At 36.2% G+C, this 26,545-nt stretch overlaps 1 protein-coding gene across 4 annotated transcripts in view; it reads left to right on the top strand.

Moving 5' to 3' along the window:
- The window catches only part of LOC149538699 (uncharacterized), a 63,055-nt gene extending 38,603 nt beyond the window's left edge, over positions 1–24,452 (top strand). For 2 of the 4 annotated variants that reach the window (XM_089800034.1, XM_089800035.1), the window contains exon 7: positions 23,498–24,452. In XM_089800034.1, coding sequence (XP_089656160.1) covers positions 23,498–23,919 — 422 coding nt within the window. In that variant the 3' untranslated portion in view covers positions 23,920–24,452. Of the gene's footprint in view, positions 1–21,119; positions 21,544–23,497 lie in introns of those variants that run through there. The other 2 variants (XM_089800036.1, XM_089800037.1) reach the window with 2 other exon arrangements.
- The last annotated feature ends 2,093 nt before the right edge of the window (positions 24,453–26,545 follow it).

Genomic DNA, 26,545 nt, shown 5'->3' with positions numbered 1-26,545 from the left:
TGGTTCGTGATCTGTATATCCAAACATTCTCCTATTGAACTCGTTCATATCCAAGCCTCCGAGATTGGTGTCACCAACTTTCCCACTTTGACACAATCTTGGATTCTGGATAAATCCCTCTGCTTGTTTTTGATCAGTTGTATTTTGGTCACACTTGGTCCTTTGGGTTCTGCCATTTTCACCTTCCCGCAAAACATAGTTAAAACACACATAAGAGCATGCAAGAAAATGGAAAAAAAAAATACAATTTCTTCGTTGGAAGTAGATTCTCCTTGGAGAAAACTTGAAAATTTGTTGAAAATTATGCACTCTTTTTAAAATGTGATTTATCTTTCCTCCCAAATTCATGCTTTTTTAAGTTTTCCAACTTATTGCAAAGTTTTTCTTCCTTGAAACTCATGGCCTCTTCTATCCTTTTCCATTTGGAGAAGAATTTACATTTTTTAAGAAACAATCTTATCTCTCCTCAAGACATCTCTTTTCTAAAAGATACTGTGCAATTTTATTAAAACCCTCTTGTGCATAGTTCAACTTCTCGCTGATATATTGGCGATAAATCAACTTCTCGTGAGAGGTTCCAGGCAGCAGGAAAACTTGAGATTTTATTGCCAATTTCGGGGGCTGAGATTCAACGTCTTGAGTGGAGGAGAAGGGTTTTGGAACAACACCTAAGTGTTTGGCATTGATTTGTATTGATTTCCAGTGGATTATTAGCGGAACTTTACTAGAACTACTGGGATAGGGAAGAGGAAGATGTAGACTAGTTTCATATTGAACTTGACATTTGTATTTGCTTATATTTTGACAAAAACAATTCAGTATTTACTATTTGTAGCTTGTTTCAGAGTTCAAAGTCTGTGACTACATCGGCATTTCACATGAGGATGCAATTTTGTTACTTACTGCATTTATATATATCCAGATCAGATTGTTTGGTTTGTTTACTCATTTACTGACTCAATAGCATCTACTTATTGAATTTTGTGAAAAAATGCATTTCTAATTAAATTAAAGTCATTTAAAAAATTCTCGATATTTTCTCAAGAATTTTTTTTGGCCTCACCGAGAAGTGGTAGAGAATGAGAAGTTGAACTATGCTCTTGCGTTTTCTCCCGAATCCTCAAATCTTTCTCTCAACTTGTTCTTCTATTTGTGTGTGAGAATGAAATGATGAAGTCTTTCTTATATAGACTTTCAACTTGCAAATACTACTTTAATGACTACATACAAAATTTACGAAGTTACTGTGTTTTCTTCAAGCTTCCATTTTCAAAGATATTCTCTGCCATTTGTTATATTTTTCCTCTTTTTTTTGGGGAGTTGTCAAGTTGGGTGCTTTAACCTTATTGTAAAGTTTTATCCATGCACATTGGATTTTTTCTTAGTTATTGATTCGGATGTGGATGCGCATGGATGTGCATGTGTGTGTATATGCAAATAGATGAAATAAATATACATTAAAACATTGATAGCTTGTAACTTCACTAATGCATGTTTAAATACAGAATAAGATTATAAAATATAAACCATATCAATGATATGGGTGCCATTGATATAAACCATATCAGTGATAGATAAATAAATTAGATATTTTTTGTTTTGTTTTTTGATCGGTAAACAATCGAAGCCTTGATTGATTTTATTAACTAAAAATAAAATTACATCAGCTTGACTCCGTTCAAACGAGCATTGGTAGGAAAGAATGGAGAAGAATACCTCCAGTCTTGCCTAGGATAAAAGTTCTATATAATTACATCTTAAAAGAGGCATACCCCAACGAGAACATAACCTATCGTATAAAGTTTCAGATTACATAACCTGTCAAGTAAAGTTTCGAATTACAACATAGCGAGGGGCATACCCTTGCCAACATAGTATCTGTTATGGATAATAAGTTCCGATGGGGAAGACCGAATTCTTGCAATTTGATATCCATCACCACCTCTAAGCACATAGATTCCTTGGCTAAAACAACACTCCTTACATAAAGCTTGATTGATCATCAAAATTAATGTATGAATAATAATCATTAGGAAACCACCTAAATGGAATCGAGAAAAGAAGAAACCTGTAGATGGTTAGTAGATCATAAAACAAAGTGCTTCATTATCGGGATACCTCCAAGTCTATGCAAAAACACAATGCAGAGTTCAAAAAATATCATGTAGAAAAACAATCGAGCTCCATCCAACTGAAGCCCTAACTTCTAGAAGAGATCTTCGAAGGAATGCGGGACTTGTACAAATTAGATTCGAATTACCCTTAACACTAGTGTTCAATTTGTAATTCCATTGTCAACCAGAGCAACATAACCATACCAATGACACTAAATAAGGATAGAGACAATCGGTCCAGAGAGCCTTCTTCTATCCAATTTTAAACTAAACGCCAAAAGAGCTTGGTAGGAATTAGAACTAAACATTGATCTGTAGAGACAAAATGACCCAATGCCAAACCCTAGATTTGTGGGAACAAAACCTAATTTGAGGCTTTGGTCAAATAATATCTAATTTGTCTACGATCTAGGAATATGAGACTGCATGGTGAAGCTTTATCCCCTCCTTTATCGGGCAGATATCCACAAACTCTTAGCTTGAACGATTACATGCTAAACAACTCTTACATTTCTTTACACTTGCCCTACTTACAAAGCATCTCTATATTGAGACAAAGGCTTGAAGAGTCTAAAGCCTAATATCATCAAAAGGAGCCAATCAGAGGAATGATAGCAAAACGTAATGCTAGTGAAGAGTAATGAAAAGCTAACTTAAACTCGAATTTAAAATATACACCATATAGATGAAAATGAAATAATGCTGAAATAATTACCATTGGAAACAGGAAACCAAATCACTTTAAAACCCAAATCATTTAACTGAAGATAAACAGACAAACGCTTATTAATAAGCATACTTCATATATTTAGCCAAGTTTTAGGTACATTTTTTAGAAGAGTATTTCTGCTGATATTTACAAACCAAATCTACATACATAAACTGCACATATATAGTAGATGGTATATATTATCATTTGTCGAACATCTAAATAGCTATGAGACAGACTATACCCACCTAGACTACACATGGTACCTTATATATCCGCAAGTAGACAAACCCTAACTATGCTTAAACAAAACCCACAAAAAACACCAGAGACCACACCTCATTTCCAGACCACCATGATGACTTCAAAAATGTCATTGGGGTTCTCAATATTACATTTAGGAGGAAATTCAAAACCAGTCTTGGCCTTGCTGGATTTTTCGGAGTTCGGTGTGCAAAATAAAAGGGCATCCAAGTTGTCGAAGTTTACTTCCGATTGTATGTAGGCCTTGGATAGAGTGAGGTATTTCATTAACCAATCCTTTTTTTCTTCAGTTATGATTCCTCGCTTGCAGAGCAAAAGTTGGATGCTGGCCTCCATTTTCGGCCATTCATGATAGAAAGCCACACTCTCCCGAATTACTAGAGACGGACGCTGAAATGCAGTTGCCAATTCAGGGTCACCCAACGACAATTTCATATACTTCTCTGGCAATGGGATATGAAATTTATCATCAATACTTCTAACAGCTTTCTCCAAGCCCTTCCTCCAAGTTGGGACAAAAATATCAGAGCATAGTCTTATAATGGCCTCAGCTTCCACCTTTGCCCTTATCATGCAACCGATGGAGGAACCGATGATGTCACCATTGGTTCTCTAGGTGAATTGGTAATCGAAGACCCCTTCTCTGATGGCTTTGGTAATGGCCAGTCGGGACATGTCATCTACCGGGTAGAGTATCTTGTTCCATCGCTTTGGTTTTACATTTCCACAAAAGGCCATAGTTCAATTTTCGGTTGCATGAAAGAGACAAATATTTGTTTCCATATTTAAGAAATGAGGCCGGTAAATTACAGTGTGAACATGAGAACCCATATAAAGACAAAAGAAGCCTCTAGAAGGTGTAATCGATGATGTCATCCAGTTATGGAGCCTACTATAACTCAGCATTATCTTGCCTTGGTTCCATTATGATGAAAACATCATTGAATAGACCAAAGCCAAGAATGCGTATAAAGGCTAATGAAGGGACATCCCAATAAATGATGGGGAATGAATCTACAAGCAGGCCCTTATATGAAATGAGACACCGTAAATATTATTAGCAGATCAAGACCTGTCGCAAGATAGTAAATTAAACCAATTGATACATCTAATAAGGACTTAACCCCAAAAGGAAGAGAATATATATATATATATATATATATATATATATACACTTACAAGTATGAATGTATCTCTTTATATATACAAGGGATGAGAGACTAACAATTAGAATGCTATAGCCTTATACCTATGGAAGGAAACAATTCAAAACAAAATAAGAGAACCAATGAGAATATATATATATAAGTCGAAAATATATATATATATATATATATATATATATATATATATATATATATATATATATATATATATATATATATATATATATATATATATATGTGAGTGAGTATCCAAAAGGAGGATAAAGGGAGTCAGATGAAAGGTCACAAGCTAGAATAAGCAAAACCATCATTCTTTTGGCAGAGGCGAATGGTCCTTAATGATAACTAAATTGACCCCATCTGCCCCCAAGTTTGCTAAACTATACGCTTTCTGATTGCCTTCCCTATAAATGTGACAGATCCTGTATTCTGCCAGCTTGTCAAGAAGAGCTAGGACCTCTTCTAGATTGAAATTGAGTACCCAATTAGGGGTTGTTCGTTTTCTAATAGCGTTTAAAATGATTTGAGAATCTCCCTCAATAATAACTTTGGTTAACTTCAATTTATGACATAATTGAAGTCCTTGTTTCAAAGCTTCTAATTCCGCAAGGTTATTAGAAGTAGGTTGAATAGACATAGCTTTTTTGGCTATCCGATGACCATCCTCATCATGAATAATGCATCCAATGCCGGCCTTGCCAGGATTGCCTCGAGCAGCACCATCGAAGTTCAAAAATAAATTAGATAATTGATTTATTAATTAATTAATAATTAAATAAATAATATTAAAATATAAAATAAGATATATATTCTATATTATCATAATATAAACATTATAATATACAATTAGTTGATATATTATATATTATTCTAATATAGATCTGAGTTATATTACAATAAATATCAAATATATAATTATATCTACAAACGTAAATGCCAAACCTTATGAATGGATCAAATTGGCAACTGAATATGGACAAAGGCTTCCAACCACAGAGTTGTCTCTTTTCCCCATCCTATGCGGGTATAAAGGAAGAGGATTCAAATAGAGTAAAATAAGTATTCTGGGGAATGATTGGCATCTGCTACACAAGCATCACCTAGTTCATACAGTCTGTGAAATAATAAATGGTGACTAGCCGACAGATAAAATATATGTGATTATTGTTGGAAGTGCTATTCGAAGCAATTTATATGTAAAGTTTTCTCAAAAAACACAATCAACATTCATAATCCAATCAATAGATAGCAAAGGAAAAATTTATTGGAGATGCCGCATCCAGTTGATCGGGAATGGCTGCCGACCAGCTTCCACGCACTTCAGCTTGTCTTCGTCTCCATCAGCCTCCGCTTCTGCTTTGAGGCTCCCAGGTGATACATCGGTATCTTAGGATTTTATTATTATTTTAAATTAAATATTAATAAAACACAATATTTCGTTCAATTTTCCAATTTAAAATTAAATATTGAAAATAAATCTTAATGTTTAATAATCTTTCCCAAAACAACTCAAAAAGCAATTTACTCCATTTTGATCATTTTTTTGTGTTTATCATTTTTAAAATTTTTTTCAAAATTTAGTAGTTAAATATTAAATAAAATTCAATATTTAATTAATTTTCAATTTAAATCTAAAAAAATTATTTATTCTCAAACTTTTTTCACCTTTTTCCAAATTTTAAGACTTCATTAATTAAATAATAATTACAATATTTCATATTTAATAAAATATTTGATTTAATTCTAAAAAATTGATTTATTTCCAAAATATCGCCTTTTCCTATTTCATCTCTGACCATTACTACAATTTTGAATTTGCCTATTGCTATTTAGATCTCTTGATTCATCACATCTCGATGCTTGCGTTTCAAACATGCGTTTGACTCCTTGAGTTCAAACACATTTTCACATCTAAAATTGGGGACTTTGTTTATTTCTTAATATTTTCATTTATTCTCTTGGCCCCTCTAATTGGATTTTACCAAACCCATGCCTCATGAAAAAATTTCCTTTCTTTAGCATTAAATTTTAGATATTGTCAAGTCCACTTAAATTTCTATGCTAGCGCAACATTTGTGTTGAGTGCATATTATCTTATAGGTAATATTTGTATTGTATTGATAAAGAGAGTACATTATGGCGATATGGCTAAGAGCCTTACATTTTAAACTAGCCTTACCTTGCCTATACAGATGCCATTAGATAAACAAAAAATGGAGTATGAACACTCTGAAAGTACAAACCACCCACCCATACATTAAATCGCTCAACCAAGACAAAAAGAGCCACCACCACCCTCGTTGTCAACTACTTCCTGAACCAATTCGCCACTTCCTCACGAGTGAAAGTTGGAGTTGAGAGGTCATCCATCACCAAGATCCTCTGGCTCCCCCTGCGGCGCTTTCCACTGCCCTACCCCTTGTCGGCAAGCAGAGAGGCATCAACCCAAACTCCCTTTGTTGTAGATGCGCCTTAATGCAAGTGAGATTTCTTCGCCATATGATGGTGAATTTGTTGTCTAGGGGCTAGCGTGCTCTTCCTCGACATAGCCTTCATAAAGCCTCATTCATGCTCCTTCGTCACCCAAATGTGCTCAGTTAGGAATTCCATGATCATTTTCCAACCCTGTACTGCTTTGGGGATATGAGTACCTTGCGGATTTGAAGAAGGCCACACCACTAGTGGTTGAATGGAAGAGTCTCCTTTGCCAACTAGCCTATAAGGCTTAGTACCCATCTCAATTCCAACACCCAGAACAACTCTCTCGATAATGTCATCCAATCTTGGAAGCTGTTGCCTGTCCACACTTGCAGCCATGACTCAACGAACCTCTTATTCCAATCCCCCCACCATCAACGCGAGTGCAACAAACATCGATGCTACATCCAAATTTGTTCTCCTCTTCTAGAATGCCTCTAGATACTCTAGCCCTAAAATCTGCTGAACACCCTTCAAAAAGCTCGGGTCATCAAAAAGAAAGATTTGTTTCAGACGTCGCATGGATATCTGGCCTTCATTGTTTGAGTAAATAATTAATTATTAATTATTTATTCTATTACTTAAGCTTACTTAGGTAAATGCATTTCATTTATTAGTTGTAGTCTAGGAGTTAGTTATAAGTTGTTGACAATACGGGTGTTTGTTCTCGCCTAAGTCATACTTATCCTCTCACCTTGTTCGAGGACTTTCCACCTCATGTGGATGTATGCTTAGTTGTCACACTTATCTCCTAGCGTCTTCTAGCTTGTTCTAGGAGATTCCTTGAGCTCTTTATATTCGAGCTCCCTCATTGTATTTCACATCTCATTCTTGCATATTGTAAATACATATTTTCTTGTGTTGCAATATCTTTTTCTCTCTTATGTCCATTTAGGGTTTTTCCCTTGCTCCACTCTTTTCCTTCCTTGTCTTCCCTTTGATAGGTTATTGCATGCAGGTGATCTTGGGCATCTTCGGAGTTGGATTTCATCAACTCCAACATTCATAGGTCTGTATTTGAGAATCCGAGCCAAGAGCAAAATTTGCCTCCATTTTTGTCTCAGATAAAACAAATGAACTTTACCTACCTTCAGCTTGAATATAACTGCATCGGAACTCTCTGAAATGAAGTACCAAAGCAAACCAAACACTCCTTTCGACATGCACGAGGGGTACATTGGTAGCTTGGAGATCTCTGCTTACCGTGGAATGATTAATGTTATTGTAAATCGAACTCATGATGCCTTTCCCTTCAGAGTCCAAATTGAAGTACCATGAGTGAATTATTAAGTCTATTGGACGAACAAATTTGCTCTCTTCAATAAAGACCAAGGTGATGGAAGTCCTCAAAAATTTCATATTGAGGACCCAATGCCGAATTGGCACCTAAATTGGCTAACTGATCCGCCACTCTATTCGCTTCCTGAAAGCAATGTGAAACCTTAAAATCGTCGAAGTCCAGAAGCAACTCCTTGATTTGCCATATACTTTGATCTAGAGGCCAAGCCTCCATCTTTCCTCTCTTAATGCCATTTATAATAATCTCCAAGTCTCCTTCCAAATGTATACGTTTGCATCCAATTTTTGCTCCTAATCCCAAAGCCTCCCTAGTAGCAAAACATTCTGCAGTATTATTTGTACCATCTTGCAAGCGTTTAGCTGCAAACGCAAGTATGTTGCCCTTATGGTCTCTTGCCACACATCCACACCCTGATACACCTGGGTTTCCCCTTGTCAAAATTGGATTAGCCCCAGTAAGCCCATGAATGAGCCGTGGAGTGCATATTATCATATATGAATGTTTTCCATTAATATTTCCTTGCCCAAGTCATTTTAGTGCCATGGGTGCAATTTTGCACTCGTGGAGGTTTTTTTTATTCATAACACATTCCTTCACTTATGCCTTTTATTAATTTAAAATACATTCTTTCATTTATGACAGTTTGTGCTTCAGCGCGTGGCCCACTTGCAGACACTCCATTCTAAAAAAAATCCTTCACTAAGGACAAGTTTCCTTTACTTTTTAGATAGATAGATATATATTTGTTTAGCCAGCAACTTCAGTAATTCGATTATTTTCTTGTGCAAGATGACGATGAGCACTCCCAACTTCTCAATGCACTCCTTGCTGAATAAATTATACCACGAGTAATCAGATAAATTACTTGCAAACTAGTCCCTGCTGTCCTTATATGCATCACATTCTAAAACAAAATGCTGTTCGGTCTCCGAAGTTTGAGAATTGCAAAATGGGAAAAATCTCTCCTCCCAATCCTCTTTTGACCTTTTCTAGCTCCTGTCTCAAATTGGAGTTGATGAGAATTGGTTCTCAGCTGTGCAATAAGAGTTTTAACTCTCCAAGAGATGTTAGCTGCTAGGTACGTTTTTTGAAGTTGATCGCATGTGGGATTGAACTCATTGATATAATATAGTTTTTTCTTTCCAAGCCCATTTCTCCAATTTCTTGTGGAATTTCTCTGTAACAAAGACCTTTTCTTTGTTATTTGTGGGACACATATTGAAATAGATATTCCATTTATTCATCCACTTTATGTTTTGTTGCATCCATGTTTTATTACATTTGCACATCATATCATTAAAGACAACTTTAGGCGATCTACCTTCTTCCATTTTTTTAAGATAACTTAAGAGACATACCATAACATGTGCTTGGATAGGTGCAGCCCCCATTTTACTTAGCACTATATCATATGGAACTATGCTTTTGATTTTAAACTTACTTGTGATCAAACGCTTTTGGATTCCCTTGATTTGCTTCCACTGTGAGGTTGAAGTGCTGTTGGCCGATAATTCACACCCATAAAGAACAACTAGTAGAACTAAATGACCAAACAAAGTCTGAATGGTTTTCCAATCCCAAACTTCATCCTCCCAACACCTATTTTGGAGAGCATAAAGTCTTCCAACCTCCTATCACTTTTTTCTGTAGCCATCCAACTTTAATTTTTTGTACTCCATTTCCTCAAAAATGTTTCATTCAAAATAAAACTTATGCTAATGTATTTTACTATTAGAGAAAACCATGACTTTAGTCTTTCTGATATTGACCTGCATTCCCACCATACTACAAAAGTGCTTGAGGGAAACTAAGTGTGCTTGCAAACCACAGGCAGATTTGGCAATCAAAATGAGGTTGCTCACATGGAGAAGCAGCTTTATTAAATATTCTCCCAATTGGATTCCCTTACCATTTTGCATGTTTAACCACTCTTCAAGTTGGTCTATATATAAGCCAAACAGAGTAGGTGATAGTGGGCAACCTTGCTTGACCCCAATATCGCTCTTAAAACATTCTGAAATGCCAACTGAAGTTCTGATTTTGGCTTTTACCTCTTCGTATATGCTATGAACAATAGCTTTGAGATGCATGGGATCTCCAATTCTTCCATTTTGAGCCAAAGCTTCTCCCTAGGGACAAATTTGAAAGCCTTTCTAATGTCAACAAAGCAACAAAAAACCTCACCCTTTTTTTCCCACTCTTTTTTAATAATGTGTCTCAAAGTGATATAATGATCAATTGTCGAGCGTTTTGGCCTAAAATCAACTTGCCCTTTTGCACGTTTATGTTTTTCTTCAGCCAATTTATTTACTGATTCTATTTTCTATCATGTTGCCAAATAATTTTGCAAACAAAGGATTGATCATTATTGTCTTGTAGTTGGAGGGGTTATTGACATCACCACTCTTAGAAAAGGGTATTGCAAGGCTGATTGTCCACTCTTTAGGGAATCCATGCTGGGAATCCACGCTGGCTAATATTATTGAAGATTTTTGTAATGTGTGGTGTGAAGGTTTTCATGCCCCACTTGAGGTATTCAGCTTGAAGTTCAACCAAGCCCTTACCCTTACCACCACCTAACTTCTTAATAACCATCTCGACCTCTTGTACAGTGAAATGAATTATCACGTTGTTTATTTAGGGTTGTTAATTCCGTAACTCTGAAATCATATCAGTCCGATTCTAGCAGATTGTACAGATCTATTCATGCATGAAATCCCTTATTAATAAAGGTTTATATATAATTGACTTTAGCCTAGTTGTGATCGACGTCTCCTTGAGGCATTGTTGTTAAAGTCTAAATTTGATCAAATTAGTTAGTTTAACACTAACTAAATGTTTTCTCCATTGGACGCCGATTTCAAGGAAAGCAATTAAGGCCGACTAGAAAGGGACATGTCCTTTCAAAGGACATGCCCCTTAGTTGCTATATTTATATAGGGTGTGATTGTGGATAAAGGGCACACATTGAAACTAAGTTTGCTCCTTTAACATTCATTGCCTCATACGAATTATAGTAGATATAAATATATTATTGTAGAACTGTACATCATAGGAGGAAGACTTAATATACCGTCCAGTATTGATAAAGACCATCTTCAGCGATACTAAAAGCATTACATCAGTTTTATTTATAGCAGAATTTGCAGAAACTTTACATAGTATCAAAGCTCTCGTAGTCAAACCTTGGCTCTGCAAATTAGTAATCAGACTTGATTCATATCTAGCAACATCCTTCTACCTTCAATGGCTAGGACAATTAGACCCGAAGACAAGTTTGATGGAAAAGAACACTTCGTTGCTTGGAAATTCAGAATTATGATGATTCTTGAAAACAATGATGTGAAATAGTTTGTTGATAAAGAATCCAAGCGACCTGATGCTGATCCTCATAAAACTATTTGGATTAAAGGAAATAGGAAAGCCATGCAAATCATATTAGATGGGGTTAAAAATGAAATAGTACCTATGCTAATGAAACATCAGACAACATTTAATATGATGAGTGCATTATTAAATGCATATGAGGTTAACAATGCAACTAGAACCCTTGCACTAAAAAGGCAAAGAAATCATATACAAATAAAGAAGGGTCAATCTATGAATTCATACTTCCTAAGGGCAGCTAGTCTAAGAGATGAACTTGTAAGTATAGGGACCATAATTGAAGACAAAGAGCTAACACTTATGGCTATAGATGGGTTATTGGATTCATAGGAAACATTCTCACAAGGAGTAAGTGCTAGAGACAATCTTCCAAACTTCAATAGATTTAAAGGAGATTGCCTTCAAGAAGAATCTAGGAAACTTAAGAAAGGAGGAAAATTGAAAACGGAAGATGAAGAACTTCATGTTCTCAACACAAATTTATATAAAGGTAAGAAGAAGCACTTCAAGAAGAAGGGTAATCAAAGAGATTTGGAATGTGGAATTGCAGACCTATGTGGGATTATTTGGTCAACTTGTGAATCTTACTATTATTCATTGTGATAATTAGAGTTCCATCAAGCTTTCTGTGAATCCAGTTTTTCATGAGAGGTCCAAGCATATTGAAATTCCTTACCATCATGTAAGAGATATGGTAGACAGGAATATTGTAAAATTAGAATACATTGGCATTGCAAATCAGACAACAGATATTCTTACCAACCCTTTCTCTTGAGTGAAGATAGATCACTTGAAGAAAAAACTTGGTATGGTTGAATTATAATACATATGTATTCTCTAATTATTAATGAAATAATTTTGAGTTAAAATTATTATTGTTAGTCTATTGACTGTTATGGGCTCCACCATCTGTATTCATTATTTAAGAGGTGACAATCTTTGAGATAATGAACACTCTGTGTAAAAGACATTATGAGAGGTGACGATCTCTTAGATAATGTACTGAACAATAGAGAACTACTGTCAAATCTAGAGGAGTTCAAGATCACATTGTGATATAGACATTTCTATGCCTATGAGTCACAACTTGGATAAATGAAGAATTTAATCGTCCTCTTGATTTTATCTTGTGAACTGGTAGATCTTAACTCAGGATCATATTGTGATATAGGCCTGCCAGTACCTATGAGTCACAGCTTGGATAAAGGAAGAATTTAATCATTCTCCAGATTTTATCATGTATATTGCATTCCAAGCAATACTGTAATCACAAGTATAAGTTTTAAGTGATATCACAGGTATGGTAATATGACATAGTATCATGTGTTCAATGATACCATATGCTTAGAAGATTCAGATAGATATAGAGTATCAATCTATGCGTATTCATCTTAATTGATGGTGCTAGATATGTTATCTCTCAGTATGATTATCAAGTTAAGAGGGAGTGTTAATTCTGTAACTCTGAAATCATAGTGGTCCGATTCTAGCAGATCGTATAGATCTTTCATGCATGAAATCCCTTATTAATAAAGGTCTATATATAATTGTCTTTAGCCAAGTTGTGGTCGTCGTCTCCTTGAGGCATTGTTTTTAAAGTCTAAACTTGATCAAATTAGTTAGTTTAACACTAACTAAATGTTTTCTCCATTGGAGGCCGATTTCAAGGAAAGCAATTAAGGTTGACTAGAGAGGGACATGCCACTTAGTTGCTATATTTATATAGGGTGTGATTGTGGATAAAGGACACACATTGACACTAAGTCTGCCCCTTTAGCATTCATTGCCTCATATGAATTATAGCAGATATAACTATATTATTGCAGAACTGTACATCACAGGAAGAAGACTTAATATACCGTCTAGTATTGATAAAGACCATCTTCAGCGATATTAAAAGCATTACATCAGTTTGATTTATAGCAGACTTTGCAGAAACTTTACAAGGGTGGCGGGTCCTCCTCAACTTCTTGTTCATATAGTTTGCTAGCATAATCAAACCATTGATTTGCTGTAATATTATTTTCAAATTTTTACCTTTTTGGTTGAAGTTCCTTCCAGAATAATTTTGAGTTATTTTTGTGAAGGGAAATTAGCTCTTCTCTCTTTGTGACCATAAATCAGCTTTTTTCATCTTTATATTCTGCTTCTTAACTTCAATGTCAAGGTTTTTTTTTTTTTTTTGACTCTTAGAGTCCTAGGCATTTCACATTGACTGGAAAACACTTTGTTTCTCTGTTTCTTTTCTCTTTTCTTTTACACTTTGAAAGATCCCCATGGATCAAATTTGTTAATGTATGTCTATTAACATTGTGCACTTGCATGTTCTTCCCCTTATAGAGCCTCTCAAGTGTAGCCTTGAAGATGTTACCTTTTTCAGATTTCAAAAGAATTTTGTCCTGTGAAAGTGATTGTTGAGGGGGTTACGCTTTGATGCAGGCTGCCTATCCTCTTCTCACAACAAATTTATGCACAACAGTCTACGATCAGATTTGAGATCCCATATGTGACAACATTCTCTGTTCTCTCATATATATTATTCGAACAAATTGCATAATCTACCACGCTTGCACCATTGTAAGTGTTGCAAGTGAAATTGCCTGACTTTGACCATCTAACCAAACCATTGCAAATTATTAAATTGAGAGTTCTACATAGAGTCATTAATTCTTCCCCAAAATGGTTGAAGCCCTTGGCATCTCCTAAGACTCTTTCCTGCTGATGTTTTCTTGTTTCTGTGAGCCGCATAGGATTATTATTGTTTTTGTAGCTGAAAATACTAGCTTGTCCATTTTCCGTTCTCACATTGAAATTCCCAACAAGGAGAACATCCCCCTGCTGCAAAAATATAACAACATCCTTCTTTAAAGCTGCCTAAGGATCTTTATGATCTAAACTGTAACTTTTATACATATTTGAAACTGCGGGACAAAGTAGCATGCAACAATCTTGAGAAGACTACTATTATCCACCATTTTCAACCATATGAGCTATTTATTAGTGTCTTCCTTTTCTAGCTGAATGACATGTCCTTCCTTTTCTTTTACTAAAACCGTTATGCCTCCATGACCTTTACCATTTCTTGCTGCCACATTCCACACTTCCACTTTCCAATAACCTTTCAAACAAGGGAGTCTCTTTCTCTATAAGACAAATAATGTCTTTGTCTTCTGCAATGGGCCCCAACGCAGGCTCATGTCTCCAAGGGTAACCTCTGCAATTCCAATAAACTAGACTTAAGGACGGCTGGGTTTAGCTTGATTGCTATTTGTTTTGATGTGGAATACTCAGTTGAGTTTTTATCCCTATGAATGATTAGTGATTTTGTCTTATAGTTTCTTACTGAAGAGTTTTCTGCCACATCCTTGCTGCCCACTTGCTTCTCTTAATTGGAAAGGTGCCCAAAATGAGCAATAACTGCTCTACCCTTGAACAACCAAGCCCTTTTGCTTTCATTTGTAGCTGCTCTAATTTTTGCCACTTCAACCCTTTCTCTTCTTGCTGCTTCATAGTTAGATCTTCCTACAAGAAGAAACAGGAACCTCTCAAGAGTTGTTTTTTGCTTAACATATTTTGTTTGTCACGAATATTAGACATAACCACTTTTATGGGCCTCTCTCTCTAATCAGGTAACTTGCGAACTCTCCATGCTTGGCAGATTTGACCTTGCGAAAGCAACAGTTATTTTAGGAAGTCCCTCGTTAGATCAAGAGTGTGTTCACCTTCTCCGTAGTCTTTTACTCTTTTAATAAAAACATTAGCTGCCCTGATTTGCCTTTCCTGGACCTCCATATAATGAGTATTATTCACATGCATATTTGCTTCCACACCCGCCCAAGAAGAGTATTTACTATTTTAATCCCATGTTTTGGTAATTTACGAGAAACTCCTTTTGTCCCCTTCAACCTCTGCCTTTCCTAGCAAACTAGCATGATGTATCAATCTCTCCTTATCGTGAAATGCCTCATTATTTACTTTAACTTTGTTTACTTCCAGCGAGACTTCTGTATTTTTCCATTCATCCTTCATAATTTGCCATTCATCCTTCATGTTCTGCCATTCCAATTGGCCAGCCACAAGTGTCTCTTGCGACATTAAAATTTGTTTTTTTAAAGCATTGCTATTGTCTGATAGAGCTTTGTTTGCTGCGGTCAGAGCATGAATCTTGAGGCCTGTTTCTCTCTCCTTAACCTCTAGAAGCTCCAACCTTTCCTTGGCCAACAATAGTTCTTGCACATATAAATTGGGGCTCCAAGTGAGAGGTGGTAAGTGGGGCTGTATATGACAAGGTCTATACAGTTAAACGCCACACAAAAGATTGTTCTGTCAGCCCCAAAAGATTTTTCCCTTGTTGAACATTTCCATGTCTTGGATGTTGCTAGATTAAATGACTCTTTGAATGCAAAGACATTTCAGATGCATTGCTGGATATAAAAGCTTTGATTTCTTTCCATGGAGATTATTTTGTTTGAGCCATCTCTTGGAAGTTTTGGGCCCACTTAGCAATATTTGAGTATCAAGCCTTTGGAATTTACTTTTCTAATTGGTTGAATGTAATGTGGGGCCTTTTATGCTAACTTAATGTTCTATGTGTTGGGCATACTGGATTGCAAGCTTTGACACAAGGGTCTCTTTGTCGGAAGAATGGGGTCATGCCATCCTAGTTGGTGGAGTGTCATGAAGATGACTAAATGATTTTTTTCATTCAACCAGTGTAACAAGGATTTTTTTTGGTAGTGGCCTACTTTGATGCTTTAGAAGATTTTGGGATAGTATGGGATAATTTGGAATCTTAGTTGGCAAACAAGACATCTTTCGGTGCTTTCATCTACTCATTGCTGGTCTCCTAGACACAGTTGTATTGAAGGGTTATGTCATTTTGAAAAAAAGAACGTTGTTTTGAATGTCAGCACAAATTTAGTTTAGAAAAGGCCGATGAAGTGGTGGCTTATTTTTCATTTGAGGTGATGATTGGGTTCTTGTCCTAATGAATGTGTCATGGTAGTGGTAAACTCACAGTTCTCCTAGATGCTAGTGGCACATGTTTTAACTACTAAAATAAAGAATGAGTTAGTGTGAATAGCGAGTTGGATTTGGAATGTTTCTCTGTTAATTTCTAGTTAGGATGCACCATCTTTCAATTATTTGTGCTTGGGGGGTTAAAGGAGGTACATATCTTGCTTGCCTACATTTTGTTGAGGGTCAATTCTTTGTCCATGATGCTGTTCAGTACACTTTATGATTGTTGTAAACTTGATATTGAGGTCCAATCATGTTGGGAGTGTGTAGAAGGCTTAAAAATTTGCAACTAAGCTAGTTGTAGCTATGAAGGCCTTCTAGTGAATCTGTACTTATCTGATTCCTTGTGGAACAAAGAGATAGCTCTCTCGGCTAGAGTTTTTGTTGGTGTATATGAGGATACTATGCAACTAGTTAGCTTTTGGCCTATCTTGGAGAGTTCTATTCTCACTTTTAATATGTCCACACCAGGGACTTTTTTCTTTTTGTCTCACCTCTCTTAAGGATGTGACAAATATACAAATATACACACCTTTAGAGACACCTATCTCATGTGAATGGCACATTACCCACATTTATCTTATGCATGTAAGTTGGCTAGTGTTGGCAATATGTGTTGTCTCTGATGTCAGCTTGGATGTCTGACAATACGTGTTTTCATAAGTTGGATGAATAGAATGAGTTATGGTTGTTGGTAATCGGATGATGCATATTCGGCATTAGCTATGTCAGTTCATATAATGTATGTTGAGATATATTTGATAGTAGTTGTGCCATGTCATATTGGTCAGAGACATAGAAGGCAGTCTGGAGGTTCATTAAATCGCAGTTTATCTGTCCATAATTATGGTTTTTAATTTTATACTTGACTTTTGGTTTGGTTACATGATGTGGTCACCTTGGTTGATGTATATATACATGGTCAGAATCATTTGGATGATGTTTAATTTCAAACTCATAATTGACTGATTGAAGAAATTTTCAGAGTGTTGAAACAATGCATTTCCCTATGATTGTGAGCTAGTATTTTGCTTTGCATTTTAGTGCATCATGTGCTGTTTAGGATTTAGAATTTGAAGGTTGTCAGGTGCCTACTGTCAAGATTCCGAGTCCTAATATTTTTTGCATAAGTAAGTTTAAAAGGTTTGAACATTGGATCAGAGTCTGTCGGTACAAGGTGTTTTTGTTGGCTCACTAAAATGCTCCACATCCTTCTGTGGTGAACATTTTGGCTATGTGGTTTTGGGAAGATATTGAGGAGGATTCAAAGAATTGTGGAGGCTCTTGTGTTGAAGAGGAGTGTACACAATCGTTTCGGAAATTGTTGCAGAATTTATCAGTCCGCCATAGCTCAATTTATGATAGTTGTGTCTGGTATTAAGACAGTTGGCTGCATCAGAATTTATGATAGTTGCCTTTGGTATTTATGACAGTCAGCCCTGGTACCATGCAACAGCCTTTTCCAATTCTGACTGATGACTATCAGAAGAAGAATGAATGGTGTTTTGGTCTTGCCTTAAGAGAGCCACTCTTGATTGTTCATGGGCTCCAGGAGCCCACTTACAGCAATTGCTGCACATCCTTACCATAGAGATAGGGCAGCTTAGTAGCTGGTTGTTCTAGCCATGGACAGAAGGATAGGATTTTCAACTCTAAAATTGTCCCTTCAAGAGTCACCATTTCCTTCTTTAAGTCCATTTGTTTAGCTTACCCTCTCCCAGGCCTCTGTTCTGATTTACTACCATATGCTATGGTATCCCTGCATTATTTTTAGTGTAGCCTCTTGTAGGGTGTTCTCACTCTGATGCAAATTGCTAGAAGATGGGAGTTTGAAAGAATTGTTTGCCACACATTAATGTGTATTCTTTTATTAAAAGTTTATGGCAAAGTTAATTTGGATTTGTGATCACGACTCACATTCTACAAGTTACTTTTTAGAAATTGCTAACGTAGTATTATTACATCACCAACTTAGCAATAAATTGTTGTGTACAAATTATAGTCTAACAGTATAGATAATATTATGCCTAAGACAAGCTTCCTTGAGTGTTATGGTGTCAAGCTGGGTCATCCAAGTGAGAGCTTATGCTAAGTGTTGCTCTGGTTGATGGGGGAACTGATGCCAACTGAAGTTTAGCCCTTTGAAGGCTCTAGTTGAGGCTCAAGAGAAGCAAAAGGAGAAACTAGAGAGGACTGTGTAGTGCAAGGTTGAGAACTTATGAAGATGGCAGAGAGGATATTCAAAATGGTGGTCAAACTGAAAGAAAAAGGCCTGGATATTGTGAGATGTCTGCTAATGTTGGTTCCTCAGTTTTTTAGATACATTTTTGAATGCATTGGGTCAGGGGACTGCCTCATCAAAAACTATTCACAATTTTAAAACAAGAGAGGACTGTGTAGTGCAAGGTTGTTGAACTTATGAAGATGGCAGAGAGGATATTCAAAATGGTGGTCAAACTGAAAGAAAAAGGCCTGGATATTGTGAGATGTCTGCTAATGTTGATTCCTCAGTTTTTAAGATACATTTTTGAATGCATTGGATCAGGGGACTGCCTCATCAAAAACTATTCACAATTTTAAAGCTTGCATCAGTTCCATCTTGGTCACAGAAAAGTATCATGAGGCAAAATATCACTAGATATGTTGAGTTATTTGTTTCCATTGTGCAATGGTGGGCAAAGTGTGAAGCAAAGCAGGTCCTTGCTGAGATTGCAGAGATAGTGTTAACTGACATCTGACTAAAGTGAACAGCTGATGTTTCAGTTCCTTTGTTGAACTTAAACCTTTTCTTTGGGTGGCCTCCAGCAACAGTGGCAAGGCTAATGCTAGTTGGTTTTTCTTTAGAACTATATCCCAAATGACTCCATTGGAAGGGTAATTTGGATTGCTAGTAGTTTTAAGTTGTGAGTTTTGGTGGCTATTTGGAAAACTCATTGATTAAATGATAAATCTATGCGTGTCTGCTCTGTAATTATGAAGCAAGAGCAATACAAACTGCATTTTTGCCCCATGTTCAACTACAATGAAGAAAATAATGTATTGTAAACAATGAAAAGTGAAATAAAGCAGCATGCAATGTTGTGATAGCTATGAAAGAAAATGATGATTTGAAGAGAGAATAAAAGATTGGAGAATTATGATGCAAGAAAAAGACAAAGCACATGTACATTTGAAGTGGGGGAAGACATTAGTGACATGGTGGAGACAAATATATATAATATAATAATTATTTTCATGTCCTCTTATTTAATGTCATTTTGCATTACTAGTGTTCCGTTGGCTCAAGCCTTCTCATAAATATGAAAATCTGATGACCTGAAGAATTACAATAACAGCATATCTTGCCTTAGAGATGGTTGAAACAGCCACAACGAAAACGCTGAAAAACATCTCTTCTTTTTCATCCTTTTGGTCAGTGCAAATTTGTTCTCTTTCTTTTGAAGCTGTTAGCTTAGGGAAATAAAGTAACCCTGAAGTAACCCTCTGGTTAGGTCCAAGAAATTGATATAAACAACAATTCTGATCAGACCTAAATAAAGGAGCCACGACTAATAAAAGTAGATGTAAACGAGAGGGATAAGACGTGCTTGTATTGATTATATCTAGCTGGTAATTGATATTCTGCTGCAGTATGTACTAAATTATTGGTGTCAAAGTTCTGCTATTGGAACACTTCTGCTTTATTTGTCACACAGACCTGTCCAGAGGGTCTGTTCTGCCCTTGGATGGGGCCCTGTGCTATCTACTTCTAGCATGGTTTAATCGTTACAGCATGATTCCTTTTCCTACTGCTGTTGATTTCTGTAACCTGTTTGCCTGTGCTAACATCTGTGTCTGAAACTCAGTGGTGCTGAAAGTTAACTTTAGGAGCCTTCTACTGATGAAACCATAATCCTCTCGAATTCATTGATAACAGTTAAGCACCTATGCGGATAAAATAAGTTTGAGTGCAAAACAAGCAAAGATGCAAATATATGGAGATAATAAATTGAGATGCGGTATTTGTGATGCAAGTGCAGTGCAGGCTGTCAATCTCTGAGTGATGCATTTTCTTCTTACTAATGACCTAGGAATGTGCTTTACATTCAAAAGTTTGAGTTGCTCAGTTTGAATTGTGTGGGGTGCAAACTGATGGGTAATGATCATGTCATCGCAAGGGTTCAGCTCAGGAAAGCAGGAATAGAGATTTGAGTTGGGAGAAGATAGTATATTTTTGCCTTGGCAAGAGTTGAAAGTTGAAACAGCCATAGTTAAAATGTCTGAACGTGCCTATTTCGCTTTTTCATCCTTCAATCACTTAAAATTTGTTCTTTTAGTTTAGAAACCTACATCGTTTCCAGAAAATATCTTAATTGTGAGAAACTTTCATAAAACTCAATTTTTTTCATGTAATTATGAATCATGTCCTTTTTTAGTTCCTTTTTTATTCTCTTCTATGAAGCTTAAATGCCAAACATTGTGCTGTATTGATTTTATATGGTACAAAAATTGACCCGAGTTTAATTTATGGCTTGATGTTAATTGCTATTTTAATGTGTGAATCTGTCTTTTGTGATATTTATGTTAAAAGAAAATATTATCAGTCATCATTTTGTATCCTAGATTGAAAATGTTAAATGTAAGGGATGCATTTTTTTTAATCAATTGTAGAGAATTTTACTAAGTTACCGATTCGGATGCAGATTCCGAAGTGGATTCTGGAAGCCGATACGGGATGCAGGGATTTTTTTTTTTTTTTTGGATGCGGATGCGGGAGGAAATGTGTGCGCATGTGCGTGTGTGTATATATATATTTGTAGGATTCTTGGTGGAAATCCTATTTCAAATTTTTAGCTTCATCCAGATTTAACCTGTAACATCTTAGCAGTGATTAGATGTTGCCCGACAGAAAGCCCTATATTCGAATTTGAGAGTGAATTTGACTGTGACTGGCAGAAAGCCCTATAATTGACTTTAATAATGCTGTCAGGTATTTAATATCTCAATTATTTGTCAACTTTAGATATTGCATTTGAAGACTGCTCTGTTTGTGTTTGTTTTCATGTTGGGCATCCTCTTTGTCAGAATATTCGCAGGATTTCTAGTAAAAATTCTACTTCAAATATTCATCATTATCCAGATTTAGCCTGTAACATCTTAGCAGTTAGATGTTGCCTTTATCAAGCTAGTATTACACTGTTGCTTTCAGGTTTATGTTTTCTATTTTGTGGATTTCTTATACAGTTTTAATCCTTTTGAGGGATACCATAAGTTTGTCATTATGAAGATTTCTACAAGATGTTTGTTAATACAGCGCAATTCAAATTGTCCTTGCCTAATTCAGATTTTTTTTTTAGATCGGAAATTATAGGAGTCCATATTTGGGACTTCTTACTGATGATTTCTTTCCTGAATAATAATTTTTGTTGGGGAATCCCTGTGCTTGTCTTGAAGGATACATGATGCTTGAAAGGCAGTTTTGCAGTTTTGAGACAGCATATGATTGTGTACTGGCACTTTCTGTTGGATTAATTTAAATTATTACTAATCAGTTCAGAAGATTGTGGAATGTTTATTAGCAAACTAATGTTTTACTTGGCCCCTGCCATGTGAGATATCGATTTAGTTAATGGGACCTGGTCCACCAAAGGCACTCTTTCACATTTGCCCTGTATATTAATCAATAAGTGCACATAGCTTAATACCACTCTGATCGCAAACATGTCCCTCTAACACATTTCTTCACCATCAGCTTTACTTAGGTTTTACGTATCTGTGTCAAGGATTAAAAAAGTGCATGACATGTGGCAGATAGCAGAACAGTCATTTTGACTGGACACATAAGGAGCAGAGATATCTTTATGTTTTTATTATTGTTTTTTGTTTGAAAGGCCGCTGGGCCCGCGGATGCCCCCGGATGTGTCCGGAAGCCCTGCGGGTGCTGGCCGGAAGCCAGCCGCAGGCTCCCGGATGCGCCTGGAAGCTGAGCTGAGTCTCAGCTTCCAGGCGCATCCGGGAGCCTGCGGCTGGCTTCCGGCCAGCACCCGCAGAGTCTCAGCTTCCAGGCGCATCCGGGAGCCTGCGGCTGGCTTCCGGCCAGCACCCGCAGGGCTTCCGGATGCATCCGGAATCTGTCCGCCTCCGATGCGGAAGCCAGGCCTGGACCCTGCGAATCGGTATCTGAGAATTTTACTATGAAGTTTTATGTTTTCTGTTCTGAACATTTTCGGTATCTGAGAATTTTACTATGAAGTTTTATGTTTTCTGTTATGTTTTATGAAGTTTTATGTTTTCTGTTTTATGTTTTATGTTTTATGTTTTCTGTTCTGAACATTTATGTTTTATGTTTTATGTTTTCTGTTCTGAATTTTACTATGAAGTTTTATGTTTTCTGTTCTGAACATTTTCTGTTCTGAATTTTACTAAGTTTTATGTTTTCTGTTCTGAAACTATATTTATGATTAGAAGTTAATAGGCTTAGACAAATTTTTTGAGGTCCAAAGCTAAGGGAGGGAGCCTTCCCGTGCTCCTGAAGCTATGACTATATAACCAATCACTGCAGGTGGGTGGAGGAAATAGCTCTAAAATCTGTCATATGGGATAACCTGTAAAGAGCATATTCTGTCAGTTCACTGAAAACTAAAGCCGATGACTGATAACTGGCTCTGAAGCGCCCTCAGAATTTTGAAGTACAATTTATAAATATTTAAATTAGGTAAAAATCTGGATTAGGCCTCCACCACAATACCTGCAATGAGCTTTTCAGTAATTCTAAATATTTCCTATGGCTCCTCATGGACATGGGGTGGAAGCATAACATACTCCTGATCAGTGAAACATGCTGTTAATTAGCAGGAATTTTCGGTTGATTTTTTAATATTCCGTGAAGTTTGTGGGGCTGTGATGAACATCCACCATGGTGTGAATATATGCAAATCTTGCTGGCCTAACTAGTTTCATAAAGAATTTTGACTGTTACAATGTTTTATTCCCTTAGGCAAGAGTGTTTCCATGCAATCACTAAACGATAGATGTAAAACCATGGTACATATGTCTAAGTCATTGCATTTTGTCTGTGCAGGAGATGAACCTTTCCATGGTAATGTTCCAAGGAGATGTTTATCAAAAAGTATGACACTGGAAGAAGCAGCAGACACTGTATTGTTCTGCAACTCAATAGTACATGACCTGGTGTACAAGAGCACAATGATTGCAATGCAGAAGGAAATTGTTGGTGTCACTCCAGTTCCAACAATGACCAGCATTGTTGGAATGTCTCAGGCGAAGCATAGGAATTTTTGTAGAGGAGCTGCTTCTCAGCGAATGTTGACATATAAGTCAATCAACTCAAGAAAAACTGTGGCACATCTGCATACACCATCTAGTAGAATTGAAACCACTATAGAAGACCAGCAACCTGTGATGCATGTGAATGTTGGAGAGAGGAATGAACTGCCAAAGCCTGAAAAGGTTAAGTCAAGATGCCACTGCACTATACTTTGAAGAATGTGTACAGGAGACAGCAATTCCTCGGTCCTATTCTTTTGCATCCCAGCACAAAGAATGAGGAACGGTAAAGAGCTTCAATTGATGGTTGCGTGGGAGTTGAGTAGGTTTATCCGTCAAGTGAAAAGTATGATATGTAAATAGTTTTTGAGATTATATGCTAATATTTATGAGTGAATGACCATTTGAATAGTTGCCGAGATCCCCATGATTTTTACATACTGTACTGTATCTCACCGTTTTCCCCTGTAAAGTTAACTATGAATTGATTGCAAGCCTTAATGATGAGCTGATTGTATAATACATGTTTTGGAGGTGTGTAGTTGATTCTTTTTTTGTTGCCTTCTGCTATTATACAGTGGCAAAATTTCACCTATTTCCCTTTTCGCGGTGTTGGGAACTAGGTGAAAACCTTGTCTTACTGGTATATGCCACCCAACAAAATTTGAAGGCATTCTCGATGCCTACTAATATGAATGAATGTCAACTATATGCCATTTCTTATAAAATCCACCTGCTTTTGCTTTTAATTTTGCTCTCATGTATTTAATTCATTGGATAATGAAATGCTTAACAAAATAAATTAAACCTTTTACAAATGTTAAATGATGAGATCTCGTAACCAGGGAAAAAATCAGGTCTTGTGATTCTCAACCGAGTAGCTTTCTTCATTGTTCCAAGTGTGTTTCTAATATGAATGAATGTCAACTATATGCCATTTCTTATAAAATCTACCTGCTTTTGCTTTTAATTTTGCTCTCATGTATTTAATTCATTGGATAATGAAATGCTTAACAAAATAAATTAAACCTTTTACAAATGTTCAATGATGAGATCTCGTAACCAGGGAAAAAATCAGGTCTTCTGATTCTCAATCGAGTAGCTTTCTTCATTGTTCCAAGTGTGTTTATTCATTTGCTTTCCCAAAACAAACTCATTTAAATAAAATTCTTGTACGACCGATGAAAAACAATCATCTTGTAGTAATAGAGCACAGTTTAGTTCATTAACAATTGATGTCAATTGGCATGGTTGAAGCTGTAGTTTTAGAATTGTAAATACATTGTGGCAGACGGATGTTATTACTGCTCGCTGGTGTATGTATAAGAAGAGGTACACGTTCACTTACAGTTCTTGGAGTTGTGATGTGAATATCAGGATTTAACTGTGATATTTTGAGTCAAACTCATTGACCCATGTTTCATGATAGTGATTCAACATGAATCCATCTCTCATGAGAATAAATGGAACACTTAGCACTCATTGGATCTAGGTGATGCCCACAGGGGTGAAGCACCGGGACTTCTCGGGAGGTCACCCATCCCAGTACTACTCCAGCCTGAGCGCGCTTAACTACAAAGTTTCCTCCATAGTTAAACCCAAAGCTTGCAACCCCATTTGCAAAAACCTTCACCAAGTGTTGTGCCTTATGAACCATTCATTAGAAAGCCCCTTAAGCTCATCAATTGATAAGTAGGAGATAATTTCCACAGCAAGTCAAATTGTGATGTGAATATCAGGATTTAACTGTGTGATTTTGAGTCAAACTCATTGACCCATGTTTCATGAGTAGTGATTCAACATGAATCACTACTCATGAAACATCACAATTTGACTTGCTGTGGAAATTATCTCCTACTTATCAGTTCTTGGAGTGTCACACAATTATTGCTTTTTTGAGTTTTTAAACATTTCAAGTCCTCTTTGGTCAATGTGGGTATGGGTTTTTTTTTCACAAGTTAGCAATTCAGAAATATCATCTAGTTTTCTACCATTAATGACTACTAAGAATTCCTTCATATTGGGGGATTAACAATCTATGTTATAATCCTGACCTGTTAACCAATTGCCGCAAATGAATCTACAAAGATGATAAAGGGACTGCATAAATATATGTAGAAAATAAGAGAAGGAATGCTTGTGTGTTAAGTTCGCGGTACTACTTGAATGCGGTGATCAATGCCAATAGAGCATAAACTTCACTGGCAATATTTAAAATGCTTTTCCTGTGTAGGTACAACTTCCCAATAGTCACCCAAGCTAATTTCGTGCATCTAGAATTCTTAAACTGTAAGTTAGATTTCAACAATATTTTTGATGTAACTCCATATATGAGTCAAGAACTTAAAATTAAGGTTTCTCTATATAAAATTGTGGAACGCCAAGTAAAAAAATGACATTTTCAAAGTGCCCTTTGATAATCGTTATGTTTTACACCAGTAGTCATTCACTCAAAAATGTCAGTACTTGTGGCCAAATGTCTCAATAGATTTTATGAAATGTCCTAATAGTGGTGCGCAAATAAGTCAATGAACAACCAAAAAAAATAAAAAAAAGTGGTTATTGGTACATGTGTGATAGACTATTTGTATGTGTTACAATTCTTGAGGCTCTATTAATATTTAGTAATTGGGTTTAAACTTGACAAAAATGTCACGGTTATGGACCCCCTAATGGTTACTTAGGACTTTCCCCTATATACAATTATATATTGCTAACAACTAAGAAAATTGCTACCATCGGCTGAGTTTATTGTACTCACACATGCAATTAAGCCTTGTACTGAATGGCCTAAACATACACTGTTCTGTGATTGTTTTAGAGAAATCATTCAGATGCAAAT

This window comes from Cupressus sempervirens, chromosome 9 (genome assembly GCF_028749045.1).
Source record: "Cupressus sempervirens isolate cs-2001-9-10 chromosome 9, ASM2874904v1, whole genome shotgun sequence".
NCBI lineage: Eukaryota > Viridiplantae > Streptophyta > Pinopsida > Cupressales > Cupressaceae > Cupressus > Cupressus sempervirens.
The sequence above is the reverse complement of the archived record's forward strand: the minus strand, read 5'-3'. Positions and strand labels throughout refer to the sequence as shown.